General features: G+C 40.3%; 1 protein-coding gene and 1 long non-coding RNA gene across 5 annotated transcripts in view; one reads left to right on the plus strand and one right to left on the minus strand.

The window, feature by feature from the left end:
* WNT7B (Wnt family member 7B) overlaps window positions 1-24,607 on the plus strand; it is a 91,658-nt gene that overhangs the window by 55,031 nt on the left and 12,020 nt on the right. For all 4 annotated transcript variants that reach the window (XM_021529927.3, XM_021529925.2, XM_077783252.1 and 1 more), the window contains exon 3: window positions 21,472-21,743. In XM_021529927.3, coding sequence (XP_021385602.1) covers window positions 21,472-21,743 — 272 coding nt within the window. The remainder of the gene's footprint in view (window positions 1-21,471; window positions 21,744-24,607) is intronic.
* The window catches only part of LOC110470373 (uncharacterized), a 126,960-nt gene that overhangs the window by 28,310 nt on the left and 74,043 nt on the right, over window positions 1-24,607 (minus strand). Inside the window, exons 8-13 of the long non-coding RNA XR_013339984.1 lie at window positions 10,937-11,017; window positions 10,491-10,559; window positions 8,616-9,664; window positions 7,589-7,720; window positions 5,725-5,852; window positions 3,685-3,868 (exon numbers count right to left, since the gene is read on the minus strand). This is a non-coding gene — a long non-coding RNA (uncharacterized LOC110470373). The remainder of the gene's footprint in view (window positions 1-3,684; window positions 3,869-5,724; window positions 5,853-7,588; window positions 7,721-8,615; window positions 9,665-10,490; window positions 10,560-10,936; window positions 11,018-24,607) is intronic.

A 24,607-nucleotide genomic window follows, 5' to 3' on the forward strand; every position in this document is an offset into this window, starting at 1 on the left:
ATAAACTTCAATGTCACAGTTCTCTACAAGCATGCACTTGTACATGTGCACACATAAACTGGGAAGAGGATGCATAATTCCAAACAGAAGACTGGGAAGGGGAGGGGGACAACTTCTGAAGGAGAGATACCCATAAACAACTGTGATTCCTGCTCTCTTTGTACTGGAAACAGGTAACATTGCCAGTCCTCTCTTGATCCCATGTTTCAGCTGCAGGCCTAAAAAAACTTTGGAATTGGGCATGAAAGATATCCAAGGGATGGTGTCATGGAGGAGCAGTTGGCATCTTATCATACATGCTGAGGGGGTGTCAGCCAGTAAATTATTCTTTGTTCAGGCCATATATAGGCTTAATTAAATTTGGATTCCACATATGAATCCAGTAATTTTTATTCTGGGCTATGATGATGGTTTCACTGAGATGCCAAATGTTCATAAAAGCTTCCTACCAAAAATGGGAGGAGTAGAGAGGCTCATTATTCTCCAAAAATGGATATTTGGGTCCAAGCAGATGGATTAATCTAGCACAGTAGTGTCTAGTGTGGTATGAGCTGGCCAGCTTGGAAGGCTTGGCTTTCAGTGGGAGCAGAAAACTTGCGATGCATGAAGACAGGCGGCATTCTTAGGAATGCTTTACAACCATAGCTGTGCTTTAATGCTATCAGCAAGTCAATAAAGGGAGCCATAAATGAATCCAGACAGTTTGCTAAAGTAAGTACATTTCTAGCTCACTTTTTGCCTTTATTTTCTCCTGCCATTTCTTTCTCTGCTACTTTATGTTCTCATTTTCAATTTTTTAAAATCAATTTATGTTGTTTGTTATATGTTTGTTAAGGCTTAGTAATATTCATATATCAGGTTGACTGTATGTTTATTATTCTAACATCTGTGTATTTATTATGGGAAAATCTATCTTTACGAACTTGCGCTATATCCAATAAAAACAATATGGGGGGAAAAAAGGAATTGTACAGCTGGAAACAATTTGGAGGAGGAAAATGATCTGGAATTAGATTATTTTAAATATGATACAGAGCAGGGTACACACTTCACTGATGGAAAGGCAGTAATTATCTTTGTCATAGCAGTAGGTGCTATGATTGGTTTAGGCATTTGTCAGCTATGAGAACCTCAATTGCACAGTGGCTTTTGGACCTAATGTGGAAAAATTTGGGGTTTCTTGTTGTAGTTTAGCATGGGCCCAGACAAGCATTTGAGCATTCAAGCAACAGAGCAGAAATAAATTTGTTTTCAGTAATTTGAACTGGATTTCTCCATTGGTGCTAGGATATAGTAAAAACCCTCCAGTGTGAGGGGTGGCTTCTCAGGGCATGCCATCAGCTTTCAGCTCCTGGTACAGCAGGCTGGCTGGGGTTCCAGGAGAAAGGTGCACAGATGCACTCAATTGGCTGCAATCTGTACTGAGCATGTGTGCAGCTCCACAGATGATGTAGGACCAATACAAACTGTGTCTTTATTGCTCATGTAGCCAAATTTGAGTGACTGCTGGTGTCCATTTCCCAAGATGCCATGTGGAGTCATTGCATTTGCCTGTTTGATTTTTTGAACTATGAATACCATGGCAAATGTAATGATCTGTGGTTTAAGCAAGCATAACGCTTAATAGAAGCAGAGTGGTGCATCACAAGATGTATAATTTTGGGTTGTTTGGAGAGAGAGAGTTTTCTCATTATTAGCCTGAATGAAAATAAATAAATAAAAAGACATGCATGATGAACCTCCAGCCCTAGCAGCTAGGTAAGTGGCTGACAGGTAGAAGCAGGCAGCAAAGAGATAAAACCCCCAAAAATCTGTGGAATTCCTCCACATGTTCATTTTGCAGGAAAGATTTACCACCCTGCAAACAGCCATTGCAAAGCCTCCTCTTAAAATGTCTCAAACAGCACCTTTATTTTCACAACTGGCACGCTGTTGCTGGAAGAAGAAACTAAAGCATCTTTAACCTTAAGAAGGTCCAGTCTATTTGTTGTCACTCATTAGCTACACATTGCTGCACAAGGATTCTGGTGTGGCTATTCCAGATGCAGAGCAGTTTCCTCAGTGCCCTCCACCTCAGCTGAAAGCTCAGCAGGGAAAAAGGTGTGAGCACAGAGCAATAACAAGGCAAAGTGTGTGAGAGGGCATTTCAGTTTGCATTTTCATTGAGGAGTTGATTCACACTGTTCATGCTTCCTTACTGTGGAAGGCTGGATAAGCTTTTCACTATCACAAGTAACAAACTAAGACAGTAACCCAAACCAGAATAAGAAAATAAACCCTCCCAGTTGGCGCTAGCTGAGGTTGTGAAGGAGCAGTAAAAAAGTTATGAAACCCTTAAGGTGCTAAGAAATTGTAATTCTTTAACTGAGGAGACAGGTTATTGTGGGAGTGGTAGGTTGAGACTCTTAATGTCTGTTACTTGGATAATTTCAGGAAAAGAAAATTATCTTTTTATTCTAACAAAGTACTGTTGTTTTAAAGAAACATCCTATTTTGACAGGATGGAGGATTCTCAGCTTGGTGAATCAATTTGAACATTTGTCAGTGAAATTTCTCTGTGCTTTAAAAATATCTTAGATATCAGAACCTCAACATGATTCAGAGAGGCCTTAGTAATGTTTTCAAAACCCACTGTAAATCACAGAGGAAAAGACAAACATAAATGGACAGTACCATTTGCAAATTATGAGTTGACTGAAATAAATTTTGTTTTACTTTACTAGAAAAACTGTCAGTTTGCCACATTAATTTTATAAGCTTTATTTCTTTGTTTCCCTATAAAAGAAATAAAAGCCTATATAGTCTGCAGCATATAATAATTTCCAGCAATGAACAGACAGATGTTTATATATCTCAATTTATCTTCTCCACTTCCTTGTCTTTTTCTAAGGTTTTACTGTTTAGTTCAAGTATAGCTCAACTGTATTTTCTCTTTCCTCAAGGGTCATGTGTGTGAAGAAGAGTGTAAATTCTCTTAAATTAAAATGTTCTTGTTGCCATTTAAATATTTACCTATTTGGCAGCAGATTTTCTTTTAAAGGCAGCTATCCTTGTTCCAAACACAGTGCTAATATGGTAATACAATTACTTGGTGAACTGTGTGTGGCTTGCAGCTGGATGAGGAATGATGGTTACTGATCTGAATGAAATCTGGAATTTCCATTCTAAGGAAAGGGCTTTTGTTTCATTCTGTTTCATATAAAAGTGAAGATTTTCTTGGAACAGGTGCTTTTCTGTAGACATTTTCAAATTTAAATACACTGACATACCTGACTGTGAGCAATTACATTTTTGTTTTCTGAGCACTTAATTTTAAATTTGTTCCGTGCACTGATGTAAATTATTGCTAAGAACTGTAACTTGGGAAACACAAGTCTCTGGATCTCCTGAACTCTGCTCTCACATGCTTCCATGGGTATTCTGGGATGTAAAGGCCCATAACACTGCACAGCTTGGTAGGAAACATCATATAGCACAACACACTGTCTTCCCTAAACCTCAGACCTCCTGAAAAACCAAGGGACTGGCATGGGGATGGGGTTTAACACGTTGTTTCCGTGGCTCAAAACTAAATGGACCTTTTTATTGTATGGAATTGCTCCATCTACGTGTCAGAATGGAAAAGAAACATTTTTTGGGGGAGAGGGGTGGGTACTCATAACTTTTGTCATTTGATTGTCTTACTTGTGTACTCAGGTGTGGTGTAAAGAGGGCAGGATGGGGCCTTGCGTCTTCGATGATCATTTCCTGCCCAGCACTGGCCAGAACAAAAATCCTCCTTTTGTCTTTTAGCTTTTCTGTAGTTATACAGGGTAACATTTTCCATATTGCTTTGCTGGTTTCCCTTGGGATGAGTCAGTCAGAGGTCCTGTGGAAAAGATAGTATATAAATTCTAGGCTATGGTTTAGTTGAATGCTGTACCAAAGTTTGGACATAGGGCTAACTTCACATAACAGCTTTAAGCTTGGCATTTCCTTACTTCCAAGTGCCTCCAAGGAACATGAATGTTCATTTAGTGTCATTTTTTAATATAACTTTTAAATAAAACTGCTGAGTACAAATGTTCCATAGCATGCTGACTCATTAGTTACTTCAGCATCCCAGTCCTATTGGTCAACGACTTAGAACATAATGCATGCTTAAGACAGGAAGGCAAATGACACTGAAAGTCAAATAAAGTGGGGCTGGGCATCATCCAAAAGGATAGGGGCCAAGTTCTTGTCCTATTACTTCAGTAGAAATTTTGCCACTGGTTTCACCAGAACCACTAAAAAGTCTCCTGGCTTTTGGTTATGAGCAGATCTTGAAAGTGAAGTTGAATTTCATAGAGGGACTCAGCTAAATCCCAATTAGTTAAATGGCAATCAACCATACTACATTTGACTTTTTAAGTACAAAGCAGCTTTGCAAACAGGTAGGTGCTGCCAAACCTTGCCACTGCAGGGGAAGTTCTTTATGGAGGGTGACAGGGAGTGCAGGACAACACCTGCTGGTGTGTGATGCCTTAATAACTTAGGGTTCTAATGACTTTGGAGATTCCCTGAGCTTTACTACTGCGGTTAAGCGTGTTGTCAAAATCTCTTCCCTAGAATTACAGATGATAGGTTTGGTCATCTAGTTCAACCTCTACGCCAAGCAGGACAGGCTAACATAACATTAGACTTCAGAGTTACATGTGTAGCAGCATCCCTCCCTTTCCTCCTCTGTTCTTAGGGATATGTTCTGTTTGGGGAGCTATGTGTTTCTAAATTGAAAAGCTTGAAATGCAGAGAGAGGCATGTACAAACATCTCAAAAAACACAGCATTTGTTATCTGCACATTTTGGTTTGCAAACAAATATTTTATCATTCAGGATTAGATCACTGATCCATGCAGTTTGACATCATGCCTCCAGTCACAAGCAATTTCTTTTCCTAACAAAGTGGCTGGTGTATTGCAAAATATTACATCTGACAAATACCTCATTTTCTAATTGACAAAATTTCCTTCGTGCGTATCATGCCTGACCTTTTAGCATTGGATTAAATTGTGCATGACTGTAGTTTATTTCTCACTGATGTTTATACTGTGAAGAATAATATTATAGTTACTGATAGAAGAGGAAAATTAAAAAAAAAAATCAAGCAAGCAAGAGGACTCTATAATCTATTATTTGGAGACTTGAAAACGTGAATCTAGCATTCTAAGGTAGTCATTCAAACTGGGAACTGACTCCAGCCATGCTTTTTTTACTCAATACATGCTTAACTTTAAACCCTCCATTGTAACTGCTATTAAAGAGGCTTTGAAAGCCTTTTTTTTTAAGGCAGAACCAAATGGTTTGCAGAATATAGAAGTCATAGTGAAAGCCAGCATGCAAGATCAAGCCAGTGATGTGTCCTTCTGCTCACCCCAGACCCACTTGGAGTGGATCTAGGAGTCTACTTTTAGCCACAAGTGTAGTTTGTTGCTATCTATAATGCTCTCTCCACTGCAGAGGTTCAAACTCCTCTTCTGGGATTGTGTGAGACGGATGATTCCTAAGACTTAGCCTTGAATTACTGACATGTTTTTTGGTTTGCTCTCACCCCAGAAAGCTCACCGGTGCACTGGGAGAAGGCTCTGGGCTTCCATCTCTAGATGGAAGCTCAACAGACATGCATGGAGCTGCAAGTAGACTTTACAGCTTCATTCATGTTGCTAAAATGAAAAAATTTACTCATGGATCATGACTTATTTTTACCTGTTCACTCATTTCTTCACCAAAATGTGGAAACTCATATTCTGCCTGATTCAGCCTCCAGCCACCTTGTTCAGAAGAGATCTCCATTTTATGTCCCATCAGACAGGGTTGGTGCAGCCTTGCGGTTCCTGAGGGGAATGGCACAAGAGGTAGAAGTGGTCTCTCTCTGCTGCTGAATTAAAGGGTTTCAGACAGCAAAGGCAGAACAATAAGGAGCCCCTTCCTCACTTTTCCTTGGCCCAGTTTCACATCACAAAGCTCCAGGCATTTGCTTGAGATGTCTGAGATAGGAACAAGGCTGTTTTCCTTGTATGGTCAAAGAAGAGGGAAAAAGACTTCCAGAGGGTGATTTGCATCTTAAACTGACTGCACAATGGTCCCTGTTGCCTATCTTGGGAGTTTAGACTCCCTTAATATCTAAATTCTCTTTGTGTTTGAATTTTTTCCATCTCTATATATACAGTTTTGCAGGGGAGCATTTGGTCCTCTCATAAAGCCATACCTGCTTCCCCCCATGGCAGACATGGAAGCTTAACCCCTGTTTAAAGTCCTACCAATTCTTAGTACTCAATCACCAGCAGTACCTGCAAAAGTTGTCTTAGCTGAGGACTTTTAGACAGATAGTGGCAAAACTCAAAAATAAATGCTGCAACCACAGGCATAGCTCCACTGCTGCTCTTTGGAAATTTAAGAATTGGGAGTCCAAAATTACCACCAGATGGTGCACCTATTTAGCAAGTGACAGAGACATGTTCCACAAAAAAATGGAAGCCACAGCCTCCAACAACCCACCAAGTAGCTTCCCCTGCTCTTTATTCCCAGTTGTGATATAAATTGAATGTGTCTGAAACATGGACCTGCTGGTCTTACTATCCTGTTACATTTAATACAGAGTATGTTTTCAATCTTTCTAATGGAAGCCTTTCAACTCTCTGGCTAGGGACGTGAGGAAGTGGGAAAGAGTGAAGCAGACCTATAAATGCATGTGAAGGAAGAGGGAAAGAAAGGGATGGGCCAGAAGCAGGAAAAAATGGTAATGGTGAAGGGCAATGTCAGGATCCAAAATCCGAAGTGGCCAGCACAGAGCACTGGTGCATTCCTGTTTCCAGCTGAGGCAGTTCTGGCTATCAATGGTGGGTACCTGTCAGTGCATTTTTGAAGGATAATCTTGATGTCTATATTTTGGAAACTTGCTAATGCCAGTATTCCAGGCAGAATCAGACAGGGTATTTCATTAAAGGCATAGTAAAGACGGTGAATTTCCTAAACAGTCAGGTGGGTTTTATTCTCTGACTGCTTCTCATTCTTAAGCATTTGGGTCTTCCATACTCAGAGCAGGATTAGCACAAATTGACAAGCATGTATTTTCTGCCATATTTGTCACAATAATGAAATACCACGTGATTCTTTCAACCATCAACACATTGTCATGTGTAGCACATGAGCTGGTATCTATTTCCATTCTACTCCTTGCTTAAAAGAAAATTCCCAAGTAATAGCTAGGTTCCTGGCAATTCTATTTCATGAACCTCACGAAACTTATGCAGAAAAAAATATTGTGTCTCATTCCTTTGCTTAGATGGGTCTTTTACTGCTTTCTGTTGTTATGGTGTCTTTAAAATTATTCCACGAATAGAATTTAGTGTATTGCTAAGAATGATTCGTTAGATTGTTCTTTTAGTTACAACTTCGTCAGTGAAAATGAACTGAAAACTTCCTGAGTGAAAACACTTGAATATTCTTTAACTCAAGAAGTATTCATGCAGAATGGATTAAATAATTTTCATTCTCTTTATCTAAGCTGAGAGGAAGGAATCATGTTGAGAAGCTCAATACCATTCCCTTTCTATCCCTTTTCACATACCTGTGTCTCCTAGTTCAATGTAAGAATAATCATTTTATGGTGAAAGGTGGACCAGGAGATAATGGAGTTGTTCTCTGCTCCCAGCTGGGCCTTTTTGTGTGACCTTGGGCAAGTCACTTCATATCTTGCTCTCTGGAAATTAATGATGACTAATTTCAGTGAGGAATTGAAATGTTTGGGGATTAACCTCCACTTAAACACTTGGGATGTATCCTCAAACAAAACTGTTTGTGGTTAAAGTCTTTTTACTCAAAGAGGAAAGAAAAAGGAAAAGAAAGAAATATCGTGGGGGAATATGGTCGTCTAAAAAGTTAGTCCAGGCCCGTAAAAAAAAAAAAAAAACAGTGAAAAATCCCAGTAGAAGAGGCCTAGTAGGATTATTAGCTTAGGTTGCAGAAGAAAGTCTAAAAACCTTAGGTAATTTTCCACACAATTTCACAAAGCAAAAATATTGAACTGATGTTCAGTACTTACATGTAACATAAGAAGGACAGAATAAAGCCCACAGGGAGAGTAAGTTCTGGTTACTTTTTGTATGTGTGCTGTGATTCTTTGAGTAAATCTTCCTGTCTGTGTTCCCCCTTTTTCTAGCTACTGGTGCACATCCTGACACCAGAGATGGGGCATTAACACTTTTTCCCTCTTTCCCTTTCACTTCTCCTTGCTGTCTCTCATTTTCTTTCACTTTAGCAGTTCAGTAACTGAAACCAAGTTCCCTTCCCTTTTGTTTGCTTTCCCCTTGTCCACTGATCAACCATCTTGATTATTACACTGTAATATTAACTATAGTATAAACAGAAGCACTGAGCAGGAGATTTAGCTGGGTTTTCCCTGCCCTCTTATGCAACCAAGGGTTCTGTGGCACCCCCTTCTTGTTTGTTTTCAGGGATTAGTGGCATTAATCCACATACTGGTGACATAATGAGGCATCAGCTTCACTCAGAGAGGCAAGACACTGTGTTTTGCAAGACCCTGGACTACTGTGCTAGAAGGGATGGGCATGAAGGTTTGAAAGGTGGCAGCCTACCTTCAGAACTGAGTGGCAGGAAGACTGCTGATGGGGTTTTGCACATCATGAAAGCATTTCCATTCATGTTGTCTTCTTCTTGAAGTCAGATTCAAAGTGTCTGCATGGAACAGCTCATACAGAGGAACATGACATCATGTGATAGACAAAAACACTACTTGGTACCATACAGCCCGAACCAAAATGTTTCACGTGAAACATTTGTTTTGGTTTGGTTTGAAGACATTTGCCTTTCTAACTGGTCCATTTTAATTAGAGCTGAACCTGAACCACAAACGATAGATTTGAACTTTCCCAGAGTTCAGCCGTGTTCAGATCTGGCTTTTGGTTTGGCCCATCACGAAGACAGAGGTCAGCTCCAAAGTTCAGATCTGGAAATAAGCTGCTGGAAAGTGGGGGGCTGGAAAGATTATTTAGTGACACCCATATTCCACTTTAATAGGGAATGTTCAGTAGACACACTTGCCCATGGGTTTTAGAAGCAGTTTTAATAAGCAGCATCTCAGAGACTGATATTAATGCCAGTCTGTCTATTGAAAAACTCGTGTACAGCAGAAAGGGCCTTGTTTCTCCTTTTCTGGTCATAAAGCCTGGATCTTGGTCTGAAGCTGGAAAACCTTAAAAACCTAGAAATTTTTCTCCTTGTCTTTGTTTAAAACTCATCATTCCTTTCTAGGGTACACTGCTTAAAAACAAGTGGGCTAGAAACTTGATCATTTTATTCTTATGAAATGTAGTTTTTTCAGCAGGTAGGTTTCAGGGTTGTTATGGCATCTCCCATTTGTCAATCTCTTACAGGTTTGGGTCCCCATTTTAGGGTGGCCTCACTCAGTCTGTAGCAAGAGACAAGCTTAACACAACACAAATAATATACAGCAACCATTTATCTACTAGATCAGATAACCTGACACAGTGGGGTTAGCCGGACAGGCTCAAATGAAACATTGATTCAGTACCTGTTACAATTCCTGAGAAAATTCAGACAAACCTTCCTTGTTTATGTGAATTGTGTCACTTCCCAACTTTTGTCAGGACCAGAAACTCCAGAGCTGAAAAAAACAGACTTTGCTCTTGTGATGCTTCCAAACTAATTTTGCAAACCAGAGAGGTTTGGATCAGAATCTAAACTTTGTGTATTTATCCAAACTTCTCTGTTCTTTACTCTTTTAAATCTCTTTCATATGTGTGATTTGTGCTGTGTCTTGCTCCCTGGGGTTACAAATGTGACCAGGCAAGAACCCTTTAAACATCAAGAAGGGTGGACATCATTACTCGACCCTGTCTCTCCTCCCAGCAAGATGGAAAGCCAGATGTACCAGAAAGGTGAATGCAGCCACACAAGCAGTGTGAAAGAGCATTTCAAAAATATTTAAGCAAATTCAAAAGCAAGTCTCAACCCATCCCTTCCACCAGAACTTTCTCATTTGCTTTCCACATCCTCTGAGCTGGGAGAAGGGACTGCAGTGACTTGCAGGGTTGCTGCCCAGCCTGTCTGCTGCAGCCCAGGAGCTGTGACCTCTGAGCAGAAATAGCAGAGCACAGACAATGCTGGGCCGCAGCCACCATGGAAGGGCTGGGTGGAGTGGGCTAAAGCCAGCGAGGCACATCAGCTGCTGTGGGAGATTTCCAGAGTGAGAACATCCTGCTCAGCCACAGAACACTCACTGTTGTCTCCCCTTCCAAACTCGGCCTTGCCAAGAATGCACCAAACACATGGAAGCCCCCCCACCTACAGGACGGGTCACTAGTGGCAGTGCAAGTGACTTGCTTTTGGAATTTGATTTACTGAGTTTTTTCTCTAAGGTATCCTGCCAGGTATTAGAAACCATGCCAGGAATTTACATGAGCTACAGATTTGTAGGACAACCTTCATACCTTTATCCTTCAGGAGACAATCCAACAGCAATTCCCAGCAAACGCAGCAAGATCCTCTCTGCTGTGCTCCTGTGCAGAATTTTTTACAGAAGAAAACATTCTAGTACACTATTTGACACAAATTATTTTTCCTTTTTTTTTGGTCAAATGTAAGTCTCTTCTCTATGCACTTCTTAAGAAGAAGGCCACCTTGAAGAGCAGAGTCACCAGACAAGAAAGCAAAATAATCTCTGTGACTGCAAAGTGCTGTCATAGGCACACAGGAGATGTTTCTCCATGACCAGCAGACTGAAATGCTGCTCAGACCTCCCAGTCTGGCTGTCACCATTTCTCAGTTTGAGCAGGATGTCCTCTGCTGGATATTCACTGCTCTTACCATGAAATGTTGTGTAGAGCAAGGTATTTCTAGAGGTCATCATTTCATAGTTATTTGACATAATGCTCACCTTGTGTTGCTGTTGCAGTGAGAACTAAAAGGTCAGTGGTTATTCCATTTCATGATATTCGTCTGGATTTAGATTGAAACTCTGAAAGAGAATTAAAATAAATACATATATTTATTAGACCCTTCCTAGGTCACACAGATGCCTAGTGTATGTGATTCAGCTGCTCCTCATAAATCTTACTTCAGAAACGTCATGACCAGGTAGAATTAGTACTTTATATGAACTCATCCTAATTCTGTACTTGATAGACTCAAGTTAAATGATACTGAAAAACAAAAAAAGAACCCTAGAAAAATACACTAGAAGAAGTTATGTTTGGAAGAATGTCTTTTTTTTCTAATCAGTGAAAGAAACAAAGTCATCTCCTGGCTCTTAATGTAAAGAAATCTTTTTTCCCCAGTCAGAATACTTAAGGGTGGGCTTTCCTTCTCTAAAACCACCACGTCCCTCCAGCAATTACACTAAGATGATTGCTGCCAGCAAAGCTGGAAAGACTCACTGTGCAGGGAAATCTGGCTTAACTCCGATGGGATAAGTTTAGACTCTCCCTTTCCCTGCGTTTTCTACTGCCAGTTTCAGGGCTTCCCCATGCATCTTGATACCTTCTGGGAGCCTTGCTTTTTTGGTTTCTAATTCTCTCACTTGTTGGCGAGGCTGGATTTTTGTGCCAGCCACATGGAAAATGCTATGTGGAAGAACATCTGAAAGACTGGCTTTTAGAGCCAACACCCTGCTGCACATTTAGCTCTAGGTGCTTAGTTCTTGCCCTATAGATGTAAATTATTTTGTATCCCCATCACATTAGGACCTAGTCTGAAAGCAGTATCTCTTACTTGCTAAATGTCCTGTGCTACTCTTGCTTTGTCTGTGTTTCCAAAAGGAGGTTTCTGGATTTTTGTGTTTGTTTCTATCTATCCATCCATCTATCTCAAACATTTGCGTAGGGTAACATAAAAAATGAGTACAAGAAAAAAGTCTACGCCGACAAACAGAATATCCAGCTTGAAGTTGCATGTATCTCACCAGTAGTCAAGAAATGTCAATTCCAAATGGGGGTATGGAATCACCTGGTGTCTCCTTAAGGCAAGGACTGCCTCTTGCAGAAACAGATTTGTGTCTAACACCAATTTCCTCCAGGTATCACTCAGGCATTTGGAATTCAATAATTCTGGCAAAGTGGCACCGGCCTATTCATAGGCTCTGCACAGAACATTCAGGTAATATTTATGATTAACTACCTCAGGAAGCAAAATCAGAAATTTTACCTGCAGAATATACAGAAACCCATCCACTGGCATGCCCAGGTATAGGAGTTTGGTGCTTACAACAACCCACAATTCAGTGGACCCTTTAGAGGATTATTTAACATGTTCCTACAGCAAAGGACAGGAATGCACAGTGATTTAAAAAAGAATATGGACATGACCACTGCCCTTGGGCATTTGTTAACTGGGCTAGTATTGACATAAGATAATAGAGGAAAAGATGACTTGATGCCAGTGTGAATTTATTTTTAGAGAGGTGCTCTTCAACACAGTACAATTATATCAGACCACGGAGATGATTTAAGTTAATTAAAATACTGACCCAGCAAAAAGTCCACTGAGAAGCTCTGATACTGCATGGTAGTAGATTTTTGATACTCATGAGTAGAATAGAAAGAATGAGAGAACTTGTCAAACAGGATCCACAGCAAAATCAAATACAGTCACAAAATCACAGAATAACTTAGATTGGTAGGATCATACCTAGAGTGCATCCATTCTGAACTGATTCACTCATGAAAGGCTCAAGCCTCTAAAATCTTTGCACATGAAAATCTCAGTGGTTGTGGCAGCCACCTCCTCTGCTCTTGTATCTCCTTAAACAGAGCATGAAGTTGACTTGAAAGCAAATGTACTTTAAAAATGTGATTAGTAGTACTGTCCTGATTTTTTCTCAGGTTCAGAGTGGAAGTTTCTTTTCTGCTTGTTTTTTATTATGTGACAATTATATTTTCTACTTCTTAAATCCAAGTGGAAAAAGTTTCCCTTGCTGAGTACCACACAGGTACCTCAGAAACATTTAACAGGCAATATTATAGGGCAAGAATACTATCAAGAGCAAACATAAAAAATGAATAAAAATATGTGCTCACATAGTTATAGATTCCCTGCCCTTTTTTTTCTAAATATTTGACTTATTTTTCTCTGTGAAATGCCCTTTAAAAGAGAGATTGTAATGCATTGTCAAATCCTATATAAGAACTGTTGTTAACAGGTTGAGGCAGGTTGAATTATTAAATTAGAATAGATTAGATGAATAGAACAGAATGTATAACACATCTGGTATCTCACAGACTCATTTAATTTAAGGACATTGGTATACTTTAGAACACAGTTTCTCTGGGATGCCTTCAGGATTCCATGCTTTCTGGCAAGGGGTGCAAAGAACTTTTCTAAACCTCAGCACACTGCAGGATATCTCCAGCTGAGCTTTCACATACTATGACATATCAAGCCTCTTGTCACAGTTGAAAAGAACAGGCACCAAACATTCATCAGGCAACCATTGAGCGCCACAGTGGGACACCAGCAGGTCCAGAAGAGAACACAGGCAGGAGACAATCTCTCTGCTCCAGCTCTTGTTTCCCACATGCTACTTGGACAGCAGCAGCAGCAGCATTGTCAGAACACAGCCGCCTGTGACACGCGGGGGCTCCTCTCAAAGACATCTTGGAGCTGCCCCCTCCTGCTCCTCCAGCCATGCTCTCCTGCACTCCTTCAATGTGTGCTCAGCACCATGCTCTGATTTAGCCTAGACAAAAACAAGCAGTGGATTCTTTGGCATCAAAACTCCATTTCCCCATTTTCTCCGAGAGTGGGATACAGTTTGCTTCTTAGGGCTGAGTTGGTAAGAAATATTTGTTATGGCAAATATAGATTTATAGCAGAGAGCCCAAAAATTTCATATTTCTCTGGGCACTGCTAAACATCTCTTCAGATTACAGCAAACTCACTAACCTCACAGAAACTATCCCAGAAAACTTCACCAAGGGACATGTTGCCAAAAGACAGTCAAAAACATAACGGCATTATACTCACTGGAACAGAAAAGCTGACTATTGTTTAAGGTTGCCAGGACTTAACTAAATAAATTAGGAGGTTAATTAACTTTAAAATCCCTGTAAATCCTTGGAAGACTCATTACAGAAATCACTGTGAAAAGTAGCACCAAGTCTTTAGAAAATATCCATGACATTCAAAAAATGTTTGAAAAAACGTGAAAAAGAGAGGCAGAGTAAGTATCTCTTTTTAACAGACATGCTTTCAGAAGTATATAAAGAGTGACAGCAAGAAGCTGGAATAAAGCTAGTGTGAAATAGTTCTGCCTCATGTACAGCCCATTCTAAAAGAAGATTTGACAAACCCACATGAGCTACAGAAAACAATCCAGTTGACAGAGGAATTCTAAACTCATGGCCAAGATCCTGGAACCTCCAGCCATAAACTTAATGGGAGCTTGGAGATGAAAACGCTGAGTAAGAGAAAAATCTGTAAATAAACCATTATGTCATATCACTACACATGCTCAACTTTGAGATCTACAATTTTCTCTGTGCTGGCTATGTTTAATTGAAAATAGACACCACAGACAGCCTAGGCAGAAGCTGCTGTAATCACCCCTGCTCTAGCTCAATTAAACAGACCTATATGGATGAAACAAAATCAAGCAACTTTATTTTAGTTAGACTATAGTAGAAAAAAAAGGGGTTTAAGGAGGAAAAGTGAAATGAATTAATACTGTTGTTCTGGTTTGAAAGCAAAACCAGTGAGAGACTTCAAGTCAGAAATACAATTTACTGGGAAAAGGGAAAAAGACAAAAATCCCTGCAATGATACAAAAGGAAGACCACTGACAAAATCAGAATACAACCTGACACCCCTCTGGCCAGCGTGCTGGTAGCAGTCCAAATTGGAGCGGCTGCAGTCCTCTTGGGATGGCAGATGTGGCTGCTGTGTCTCCCAGAAACCTGTGGAAAGGCTGCCTCCCTGCCTCCCAGATTTATCCGGGTGGGAATGCCTGGCTCCTCCCCCTGGGCGGAGCATCTCACCATGGGCTGATGTTATTCTGAGTCACGAGGTGTGTCCTTAATCACCTGTTAAACAGAACTGGCTCTGGAGAGCATCTCTGAGCCACCTGGGAGACATTGATGGGCCATTAACAGGAGATAAGGAAAACTGCCCAGAGGCAGCTCCTGCTCTGATGGTAATAGGAAACATCTTGGTCTTCAATCTTGGACAGCTGTGAAGAGAACATGACTGAACAGGACCATCAGCAGGCTCCATCAAAGTTGACCAGACAGTCCTGCCAGTAGCAGATATTCAGGCAGCAGCACGTTCATTGTTCAGAACACTTCTGAGCACAGGTGCTTCAAAGGAGCCTCACAAGTGTGGATGGCTATATCTGTTTTTTTTTTTTTTTTTTTTTTACAGAAGGCTACCCAGAAATCAATGAGTTGGTAGTTATTTGGCAGTGAGTAGGAGATGTAGAACAAAAGCTGATCCACTACTCAGTGGAGTGGACTCCTGAGGAGAGTACAAACCAAGGATAATATCAGGAAGGCTGAGCACTTCTTGCCTCAGACTTTAGTAAGCAGGTGAATGGTGAGCAGATGGTTATAAAATTACACCATCAACAGAGAACCCTCTGAGCATTAGAGAGCAGTATTTGTCCATGATTATAACTTTCCACTTAGCTGTCCCTCATCTCAGAACATTTAATGGAGTGAGTGTATAGCTGGTTGTCCTTACAGCCACTAGTGCTGAAAACTAGTGGAGAACTCTAATTAAGAAGAATTGAAAAGACAAATATGTTGCTTATGTCAAAAAAACAAAGAACAAAACCAAAAAAAGCCCAACCCCCCCCCCAAAAAAAAAAACCAAAAAACACCAACTAAAGGAATTGTAGGACCAATCAGGTTAACTTCAGTAAATGGAAAAATACATTTATAAGCTCATAACTAAGAACAAGGACATGAGTAAGAGTCAACCAGGATCTGTCAAGAACAAATCACATTAAACCAAACTAATTCCCTTCCTTCTTTGGCCACCCAGGGCCTCAGAGGCAGAACAGAAGTAGTTTATACCATACATCTTGGACTTGAAGGGAGCTTTTGACACTGCTTTATATGACATTTGCATAAGAAAAATAAGAACTTGCCAGATGGTTACAGACCATCTGGAAATTGTCCTTTGAGGTAGAGGGTGGTTATCAAAATGGAAAGGTGTGCTGGCAAGGCTCCTTGTGATCTGTGCTGGCACCAGCCAGTGTTATACTCTTGTCTTGACCAAGAGAATAAGCTGTGCACATTGCATTTGAGAATTATATTATGTTGGGAAGGACTACAAGGAAGCTGGAGGATGTTTGGGTCAAAATTGAACATGATCATGGATAAGTGATCCACAAAAGAAGAAAAAAAAAAGCCTTAAAGCAAAGAAAGAGGAAGCAAATGAGGAAGGCAAAGATCTGTACGTGGGAATGATCATCTGCATAAATGCAAGATGAGAAACATCTGGTGGGAGAGCAGCTGCACAGAAGACAGCTGCAAATTGAGTAAAAGTGTCCTGCTGCTGTGAAATAAGGAATGCTGGCAGGAATAAACTGGGCTACAGCATACAAAAAGACAGCTTCAGGTTAATGTTAGTGAAATACATACCAGTAGGTGTCCTAAGGTAAAGGACTAGACCCTGGAACCTCCTCTACTGAAGATCCTTAAGAACAGGAACAATAAAAGCTGTTGTGAGGAATATGTGTCTTATTAGCCTATGTCAGGGTTGACTGAGTAGAGATTCTCATGAGTTTTCTGCTCTTCTGCCTGTACCAAGTGGTTTCAGTAGCCTTTAGTTCTGACATGTAGCATTGGGTACAGAAAGTTAGAGGGACAGAGAAATTAAATTAAATTAAATTAGTCCCTGCTTTTATAAACCAAGAAGCTCAAAGATAATTACACTGAAAATGCAAATAAAGGATCTGCTCCAGACAGTGAGAAAACTCCCTCTGACTTGTACTGCCCTAGGATCAAAACCAAAATGAAGAGCCTGAACTATTTTTCTTGAGAATTGTTAATATGTGTGTTGAATAAAATTACAAAGGAAATAAACTTGTCTGTAAAAGTCTTCATCCAGCACTATTTAGGGTACTGTTGTCTGAGTTTTAGTTTACTCATCTAGATGTATCCATTGTCTTTTGCCGTTAAAATATGACTCTGTCATCAGCTTACCAGACTTGTTGAAGAGGATAGTTTTGTCAAAAAAAATTTTAGTTCTGCTGTGGTTCATTTCTTTTTCCCATTGACCTATTGTATTGTGTCATATAATCAATCTGGTGTCTTGTGCATGAAGAATTTGGTTTGTTTAATAACAGTATATGTTTTTTATTTTATATTTTTGCTGATGCAAGATCTAGGAAATTACTGGCCAAACACTGTATGTTCTGCAGTTAAATATTTCAAGTTAAATAACAGTTCTAATAGCTGATATTCAGTGGCAGCCTTATTCATCTAGCTGCTGACATGAGTCATTTCAGGATGGTGTGTGCAACAGCAGAATTCTCATGTAATTACTCTGACAAATAGATGTCTTGCAAATAACTATGGAGCAGTTAAAACTTCAACCCTGTGCTCACAGCTGAATAACTGAATATGTACTTAGCCTATGTGATTCTCAGCTGGTTGTGGCTCCAGGCTGAAAATACTCTGCTGAACGTGTGCACGTTTGAGTCTGGTGAACTACAGCAATTGTGGAACTGGTAAGAATTTTCACATCAAACCTTACTCAGTTAAGTGCTCTGTTAGAAGTCTAAAACTTAGCCAGAAATGACATCTAAATGAGGGGCAAAACACAGGCTACTCCATGACTCCAAGGACAGATAAAGGCTCCTCTCTGCCTATCTGCCAGAAGACACGTGCTAAGGAATCAGTGGTCTAATATCTGCCTGTCTGAGCAGCAGCTGCCTGCATTGCTGGCTATTAGAACACTTTTAAAGTACTCTGTTAGAATGCAAATAAACTCTAGAAAATGGCAGGAACTCAGACTGGCAAATGACAGACTCCTCTGATAGCCTGGCAGGTGGCTAGAAGTGGCTTTAAGCACCTTCACCAAAGAAAAAAGGCTCAATTTTAATTAATACTGGCAGTCACCTTATTTTGGAGTTATTAGATTAGACAGTTATCAGATCAGATAGTTGTTAGTTCATGTTACTCATGCAAACATCCCTTCTATGTTTTGGGAATAAAGTCACAACTGTCATCTTTGACACCAAGGCAGGCATTTCTAACAGAGAAATGGACAAACCCAAGAGTTGCAATAAAGCCAAAGCAGTGTCTTTGCCACCAAAATAAAAATCTCAACAGAATTTTTCTGGTCTATGTGACAGAAAACTTTGGAAGTCAGACAAGATTTTTTCTTCTGACACTGATAAACAGAGTGTATACAGTGCCAAATAACTAGATAATCAGGATATTCACTGGAAAAAGAAATATCTAGCCCCGAATTCGAGTCAAACGCCAAATTTGCTGCTACTTGTAGCTTCATTTCATGAACATTCTAGAAAGACCTGTCTCCTTTTTGTTGCAGACCAAGAATATTTTTGAAATCTCAGAAAATTCTGTAAAATGAGATTATTGTTCTCCATTAAGGTATCACAGCAATCATTACTTAAATATTTTTAGCTGCCTAACAAAGACTTGCTTAGAACTGATTCCAAGTGATGACATGCTAATGAAAAGCTTTGTGTACAGCAGTCATTATTTGAGCTCTGAGGTTCCCTTCCCTCCTCCATCAGCAGTTTCTGATAGATTTCACTGATTCTTGGACCTCAGCAAACTTTCAGGAACACAAGTGAAGTTTTGGAACATATGCTAGTTAAAAAAATACGAATCCCCCAAAACTTTAATTCTTAGCAGGACAACTTACCTTGCTAATTTCTGAGATCTTTTTATTTGAGAGCTGCATCAAAATGGAGAGTAATCTCTTGAGAGAGTCAGTGTGGTTTCCATTTGATATTATCCCATGACTTGAGAAAATTGATTTTCTTTCATTTTATAAAATGGATCAAGGGAAGCAATGTGTGAAAATTCACAAAGAAGTCACAGACACAGTGGCTATAATGAAATGTCTTACCACCTACTCTGGAGACATGGGGAATATATTGAGCTTAAACACAAGATATGAGCAACTGTCACTAAATCTCTGAGTAAATGCACTGAATTGTAGGTCACAGCAGCTATGTTCCCTCACAGGAATGTTTCTTCTTCTTCTTAAGCCTTTCTACATATACTTCAAAGGTATCTGACCAAAAATTTCCCTGGGTCTGGTTTTGCATTGTTGTTTACCCTCATCCTGAAGAAAAGCAAACTGTATCTATATATGTAGCCCCTATTACATCTCATACTTCCAATATTTCAATGTATAGATTAGAAATAGATTTTTTTAAAAAGAAGAAGAAAGAAATCCTGCAAGTCAACAGAACACATTTTAAAATAAGAGTCCCAGATTTGAATTGAGCTGGCAAGCAAAGAGGATAGGAGTGAATACCAACATGTGAAGATCACACTAGGAACTAGAACAGTGGTTCCATAGCTGGTTTGGATTGCTACAAACCCTCAGAATTTCTTACAGACCACCAGGTATCATTATCATCAAACTTTTAATTGAAACCACTATTTAAAATAGTGTTTAATATGGCTCTGTGGATTAGCTGTGAACCCTTTCCCGTGGCCTCCTGGACCACCAGTGCTCTGCAGACCAGGGTTTGGGAAGCAGACTGCACACATCGTACACCCCAGCAAAACACTGCTGTGTCTGAAAGCAGAGGCAGTCCTGCAACTGCACCAGCTACTCAGATAATGCACATGTCAGTTCAACCTTTGTGGCAGCTGAAGAACACAAAACCCTTTTGTTTTTCCCTACCCAAAGTTTAGTTTATTTCTTATTTCTTTGGAGAAACATGAAAATGGTGCCAAACCTCAGTTTCTGACTCTTTCTTGTAGGATCTTTCTCGTATCTGACAATGGTGTAATCTTTCAGGAAGCTATGAAAATAAGAAATAGAAATCCCCCCATACCTTGGAGTTATCATTCCAGAATAATTATGAGATCTATAAATCCAAAAATTAAAAATTGAAAACTAGCTTCTAAGTTGTTTTGTTGTTGTTGTTTGTTTGGTTGGTTTTTTTTTTCCCTCCTCTGCAAAATTAGTTCCTTTTTTTCTCCCCCTTCCCAAATCTGCTAATGATGCTAGAGCTCTGTGTGTGGTCATTAAAGCATTTCAGCAACTTTCTGCAAATTCTTTGCAGTTATTCTATGGCTGCAGCACTAGAGGATTGTCTGTTTATTACCAGAGAAACACACAGAGGAAAGCAATGAGACGGGAACTCATGGGGAAGGCATTGAGAAGGGAACTGGTGTGGAGGTGTATAAATAACAGCAGCAAAACACCATGCTCCAGCCCTGTGTGAAGCCAGTGACAGAGTGTGGTCTCACATAAGAGCAGGGATGGGCTGCAGCTTCCCCTCCCATCCTTCTGCCTCCTTGCACCTCAGCCAATCAGTCCAGAAAGGGGCCTTATTCACCTCTCCTCATATGCTCATTATCAGCAGCTTTTATGTGGAATTGGCCATCAGGAACCTTTGCAAGTAGCAGCATCACACACACACACACACACACACACCAAAAAAAAAAAAAAAAAAAAAGAAATCCAAACAACAAAAACCCCTCATTTTCTAAAAGAGCTCTTTTTAAAAAATAAGTCTGTGCTTCCACGACAGTATCTTACCTAATTTGGAGAGAAAATAGTGCTGTCACAGCACTTCTATGCCCTTTGTATGCTCAATAGCCATGGTAATGCAGAGGTTTGACTCAGAGTGGGAGTGGAAAAGGGTCACTTCAGCAAAACTATGCACAGGAGAAGCCTGCAAGGGAAAGGAGTAACCTCTACCTTGAAAGAAAATGAACCCTACCCAGTTCTTGTCTCTATAGGTCTCTCTTGCAGTGCTTCACACTCAGCATTACTAATGGATGCTACTGAGCATTTATAAAGTCAGATTAATAACCAGTCCCATTTGTGTCCTAGGGCTTTTTGTTGTTGTCTGAACAGTTTTCTTTTTCCATGCAGTGCCAATGCTTAGAAGGTAGCTATTAACTCACTTTTTATTCATCTGAAACAGATACACTTCAAGCCTGCAAACCTGACTAGACAGTGTGAAAACAAATCTTGTAGCCTCACCTCAGCAGTGTCCAGATTCCTTGCCAAGCTCCCCTCTGCTGAGAGGCTTCCGTGGGGCTATCCCAGGCCTGGTACCTGGGGAAATGTGCCCGAGCTGAGCCAAGCATCTTAAATCCACGTGGAATTCCGTAAGATGAGAAATCCACGGCGAGGAGTAACGCCCTCCTCGCATCACTGCCTGACCCCCTTGATGTGGATAATGTGTGTACTTTTTTAGTAAGTACGTGCTGCCTTTCTGCCAACCCATCAGCTTTTGGCTTCTCTCCACAGGAAGCAGGGAGGCCGCGTTCACCTATGCCATTACTGCAGCCGGGGTTGCGCACGCTGTCACGGCCGCCTGCAGCCAGGGCAACCTCAGCAATTGTGGCTGTGACCGAGAGAAACAGGGCTACTACAACCAGGAGGAGGGCTGGAAGTGGGGAGGCTGCTCCGCGGATATCAGATACGGCATTGAGTTCTCCCGGAGGTTTGTTGATGCCCGAGAAATCAAAAAGAATGCACGGAGGCTGATGAACTTGCACAACAATGAGGCTGGAAGAAAGGTATTCCAGAAAGGATGAGGGATGGGAGCGTGTGTGCTGGAGGATGGGGGGAGGCTGGCTTGGTGGCAGGAGCATCCCCAAGAGCTCACCCCTCTCTCTGACCTTATCCCTCACATCAAGTCACTGGATGGCATCTGTTCTTCACCTTTTTTTTATAATACACCGGCTGTGTATTATAGGCACTCCTGTAAAAATTCCCACCTCCTAAGCCTTCTTTCCAGCCCCGAAAACAGGGAGGATCTGTTTAGCACAATGGATCCATCTTGCTGGGTCTGTTTAGCATAATGATAAATCACTGCTTTGCATCCCATTTGCAAAAAAATCTAGCAAGGGATGTCGGGGCTTGTGATGGAACAGGACTGAGTTGTCTGCATTGCTCAGCTTCCACAGCACTTCCAGATATTTATTCCAGTGAAACCCAGATCACTTATTTGAGCCCAGCTCTAATGAAATACACATAGTGGTACACAATGCACTTCTTAGCAAATGCACATCTGTCTCTTTGTAACTACAAAGCTACAAAGAGCTGCAGAAGAAGAAGCAGTTTCACGTCTAGAACCACAACTGAATTGCTTCTTTTGGTAACAATAAACATCATGGAGCTATGATGATTTATATTGTAAATGCAGGTGAACCCAATGGGAAGAAATGGTGATGTCTGACTCAATTCAGAAGGCTGAATTATTTCTTTATCATAACTATGCTAAAATGCATTAACATACTGTATAAAAGGAGGATACTAAAACTACATCCTACTTTCTCTGACTAACTCTAACACAACTCATGACCCTCTCTGAGACTCCAGCCCCAGATGGGCTGGATTGGCCATCAGGCCCAAACACTCCTCACCCGAATCCAATCAAGCAATCACCCCAGGTAAACAATTCTCCAAACACATTCCACATGGGAAAAACAAGGAGCAGAAATAGAAACTGTTTTCTCTTTCATTTCTCTCTGTGCACCTCTGTGAAAAATCCTAAGGGGGAGAGAAATGTGCTTGCCACAGATTTTTATCCATCAATCCTCATAGCTCTCAAAGCTTGTCCTTTAAAAAGTGTAACAAATCTTTCTGCATCATATATACCTACCTCAGGAGAGATTTTAGCCTTCAGAGTGTTTTCCCCTAGGAAAAGCCCTCTGCTCCAGTGTTGCAGAAGAATCCAATATAGCAATCCAATAAAATCCACCTCCTTCTCTAGTCCCCAAAGTAAGACTGCATTTTCCTCCTCTAAAACCATGTGTGCTTTCAGTCCTGTACTGAGCACTGGGCTTAGCAGAATTGGTGGTGACAGAAATAATGCAATTATTTTACTGCCTAGATCTTGCTTACTAGCACAGTTGCATTGGCCATGCACTGAAACAGAAGGTTCTGTATGGGCAGGAGTTCACTGGAATGGAAATACTGAATAAATTCAGTGTGGTGAGAGAGGCATAAACTCAAGTGTAGAGACAGGATCCATACTTCAGTGATAGTCCACACTGAGGTCCCCAGGTGTGCAGGAGAAAACTGACTGAAGAGCCAAACAGAAAAACAGTCTTTTTTCCTAAAAATTGCTGCGATGGCTATAAAAGAACTTCAGTCAGCAGCTGACTATCACATTGGAAGACCAGCTCCAGGTCTGATCACTTCACTTAGGCTGGGAATTTCAGCTCAGCATCATAAATTGTGTTCGGAGACAAAAGAAGGTGGAAATCAACTCTTAAAGTTATCAGGGAGAATTTATTATGCATTACCATCCCTGCCTAAACTGGCATCCTCTGTGGTGTGTGCTGTGCCACCCCCATGGAGATACTGATTCCTGCTTGGAACATGTCACAGTTCAGATGTGAAAGAGGGACAAAAGAGCAAAAGCAGATACTGAGATGGAAAACAGTGAAGTCCCAAGGACAGAAAGAGCTCATTATGTGAACCAAGCACTGATCATGGGTCCCCCAATTCTAAATGCAGCCCCGTAACCACTAGACCACATTGCTGATTCTTATTAAGCACATTATATTTTACTTTTCATCAGAATTTCATAAGCAGAGGGACATAAGCAAACCAAATAAGTGCATGTTTTTACAGATATTTCTGGTAGCAGAATACATGCAAATAAATTTTAATTAGCAATTCTAAATTGTTTTCAAATGTTCTTGCAAAAAACAAATGATAATACTTTCACATTTTAAGAAAGGAATACAAAGGCTTGCAATACCAACAATATATCTTCCCCCATTTTAAAAAATATAAATAGTATTTTGAAACTTATAACTTTTTGTTGCATTTTTCAGTAGTTATTTATACCCATAGCTATTAATTAATTCATTGTATTGCTTTCAAAAGCTAAGAATGACTGAAAGAATTTGGTATAGTTTTTTGTTGTTAAGTATAATCCATAAAATCCAGAGGAATGTGCTAATATAAAACATGGTTTTGGGGGTGACATTTAGAAATAATGTTGGTGTTATAATCTGTAGTCCCTTTAATTAAATATTCAGAGTTGTACAGTAAATAATATTTAGCGATTTTGATTCTTCTGAGATAGTTTGCTGTTTGCATAAATTAGACATTTTGAGTTCAAGACTGACTGAAACTCAAGGTTAGAACAAAACTCTGGAACCTAGGACATGCTTTCTGTGTTTCTGGGGTGGACCCTTACAAAAGCATCTACAGAATTTTCTGCAATTTCAGTGTGAAATCTCAAGTTCCTTCTGAGAATCCAGGCAGACTTGAAATCTGACTTACATTCACCTGAAATCTGCTGTTTTGGGGGTCCTTGGGAAACCTGTACTGCTCTGTGAGCCTGACACAAAATCTGAAACCAGGGCATTACACCCTGTTTTCAGATAGGGTATTTTCAACCTTAGAGTGGTAATGGACAGTA

The sequence above is a fragment of the Lonchura striata genome, chromosome 5 (assembly GCF_046129695.1).
Source record: "Lonchura striata isolate bLonStr1 chromosome 5, bLonStr1.mat, whole genome shotgun sequence".
Classification (NCBI taxonomy): domain Eukaryota; kingdom Metazoa; phylum Chordata; class Aves; order Passeriformes; family Estrildidae; genus Lonchura; species Lonchura striata.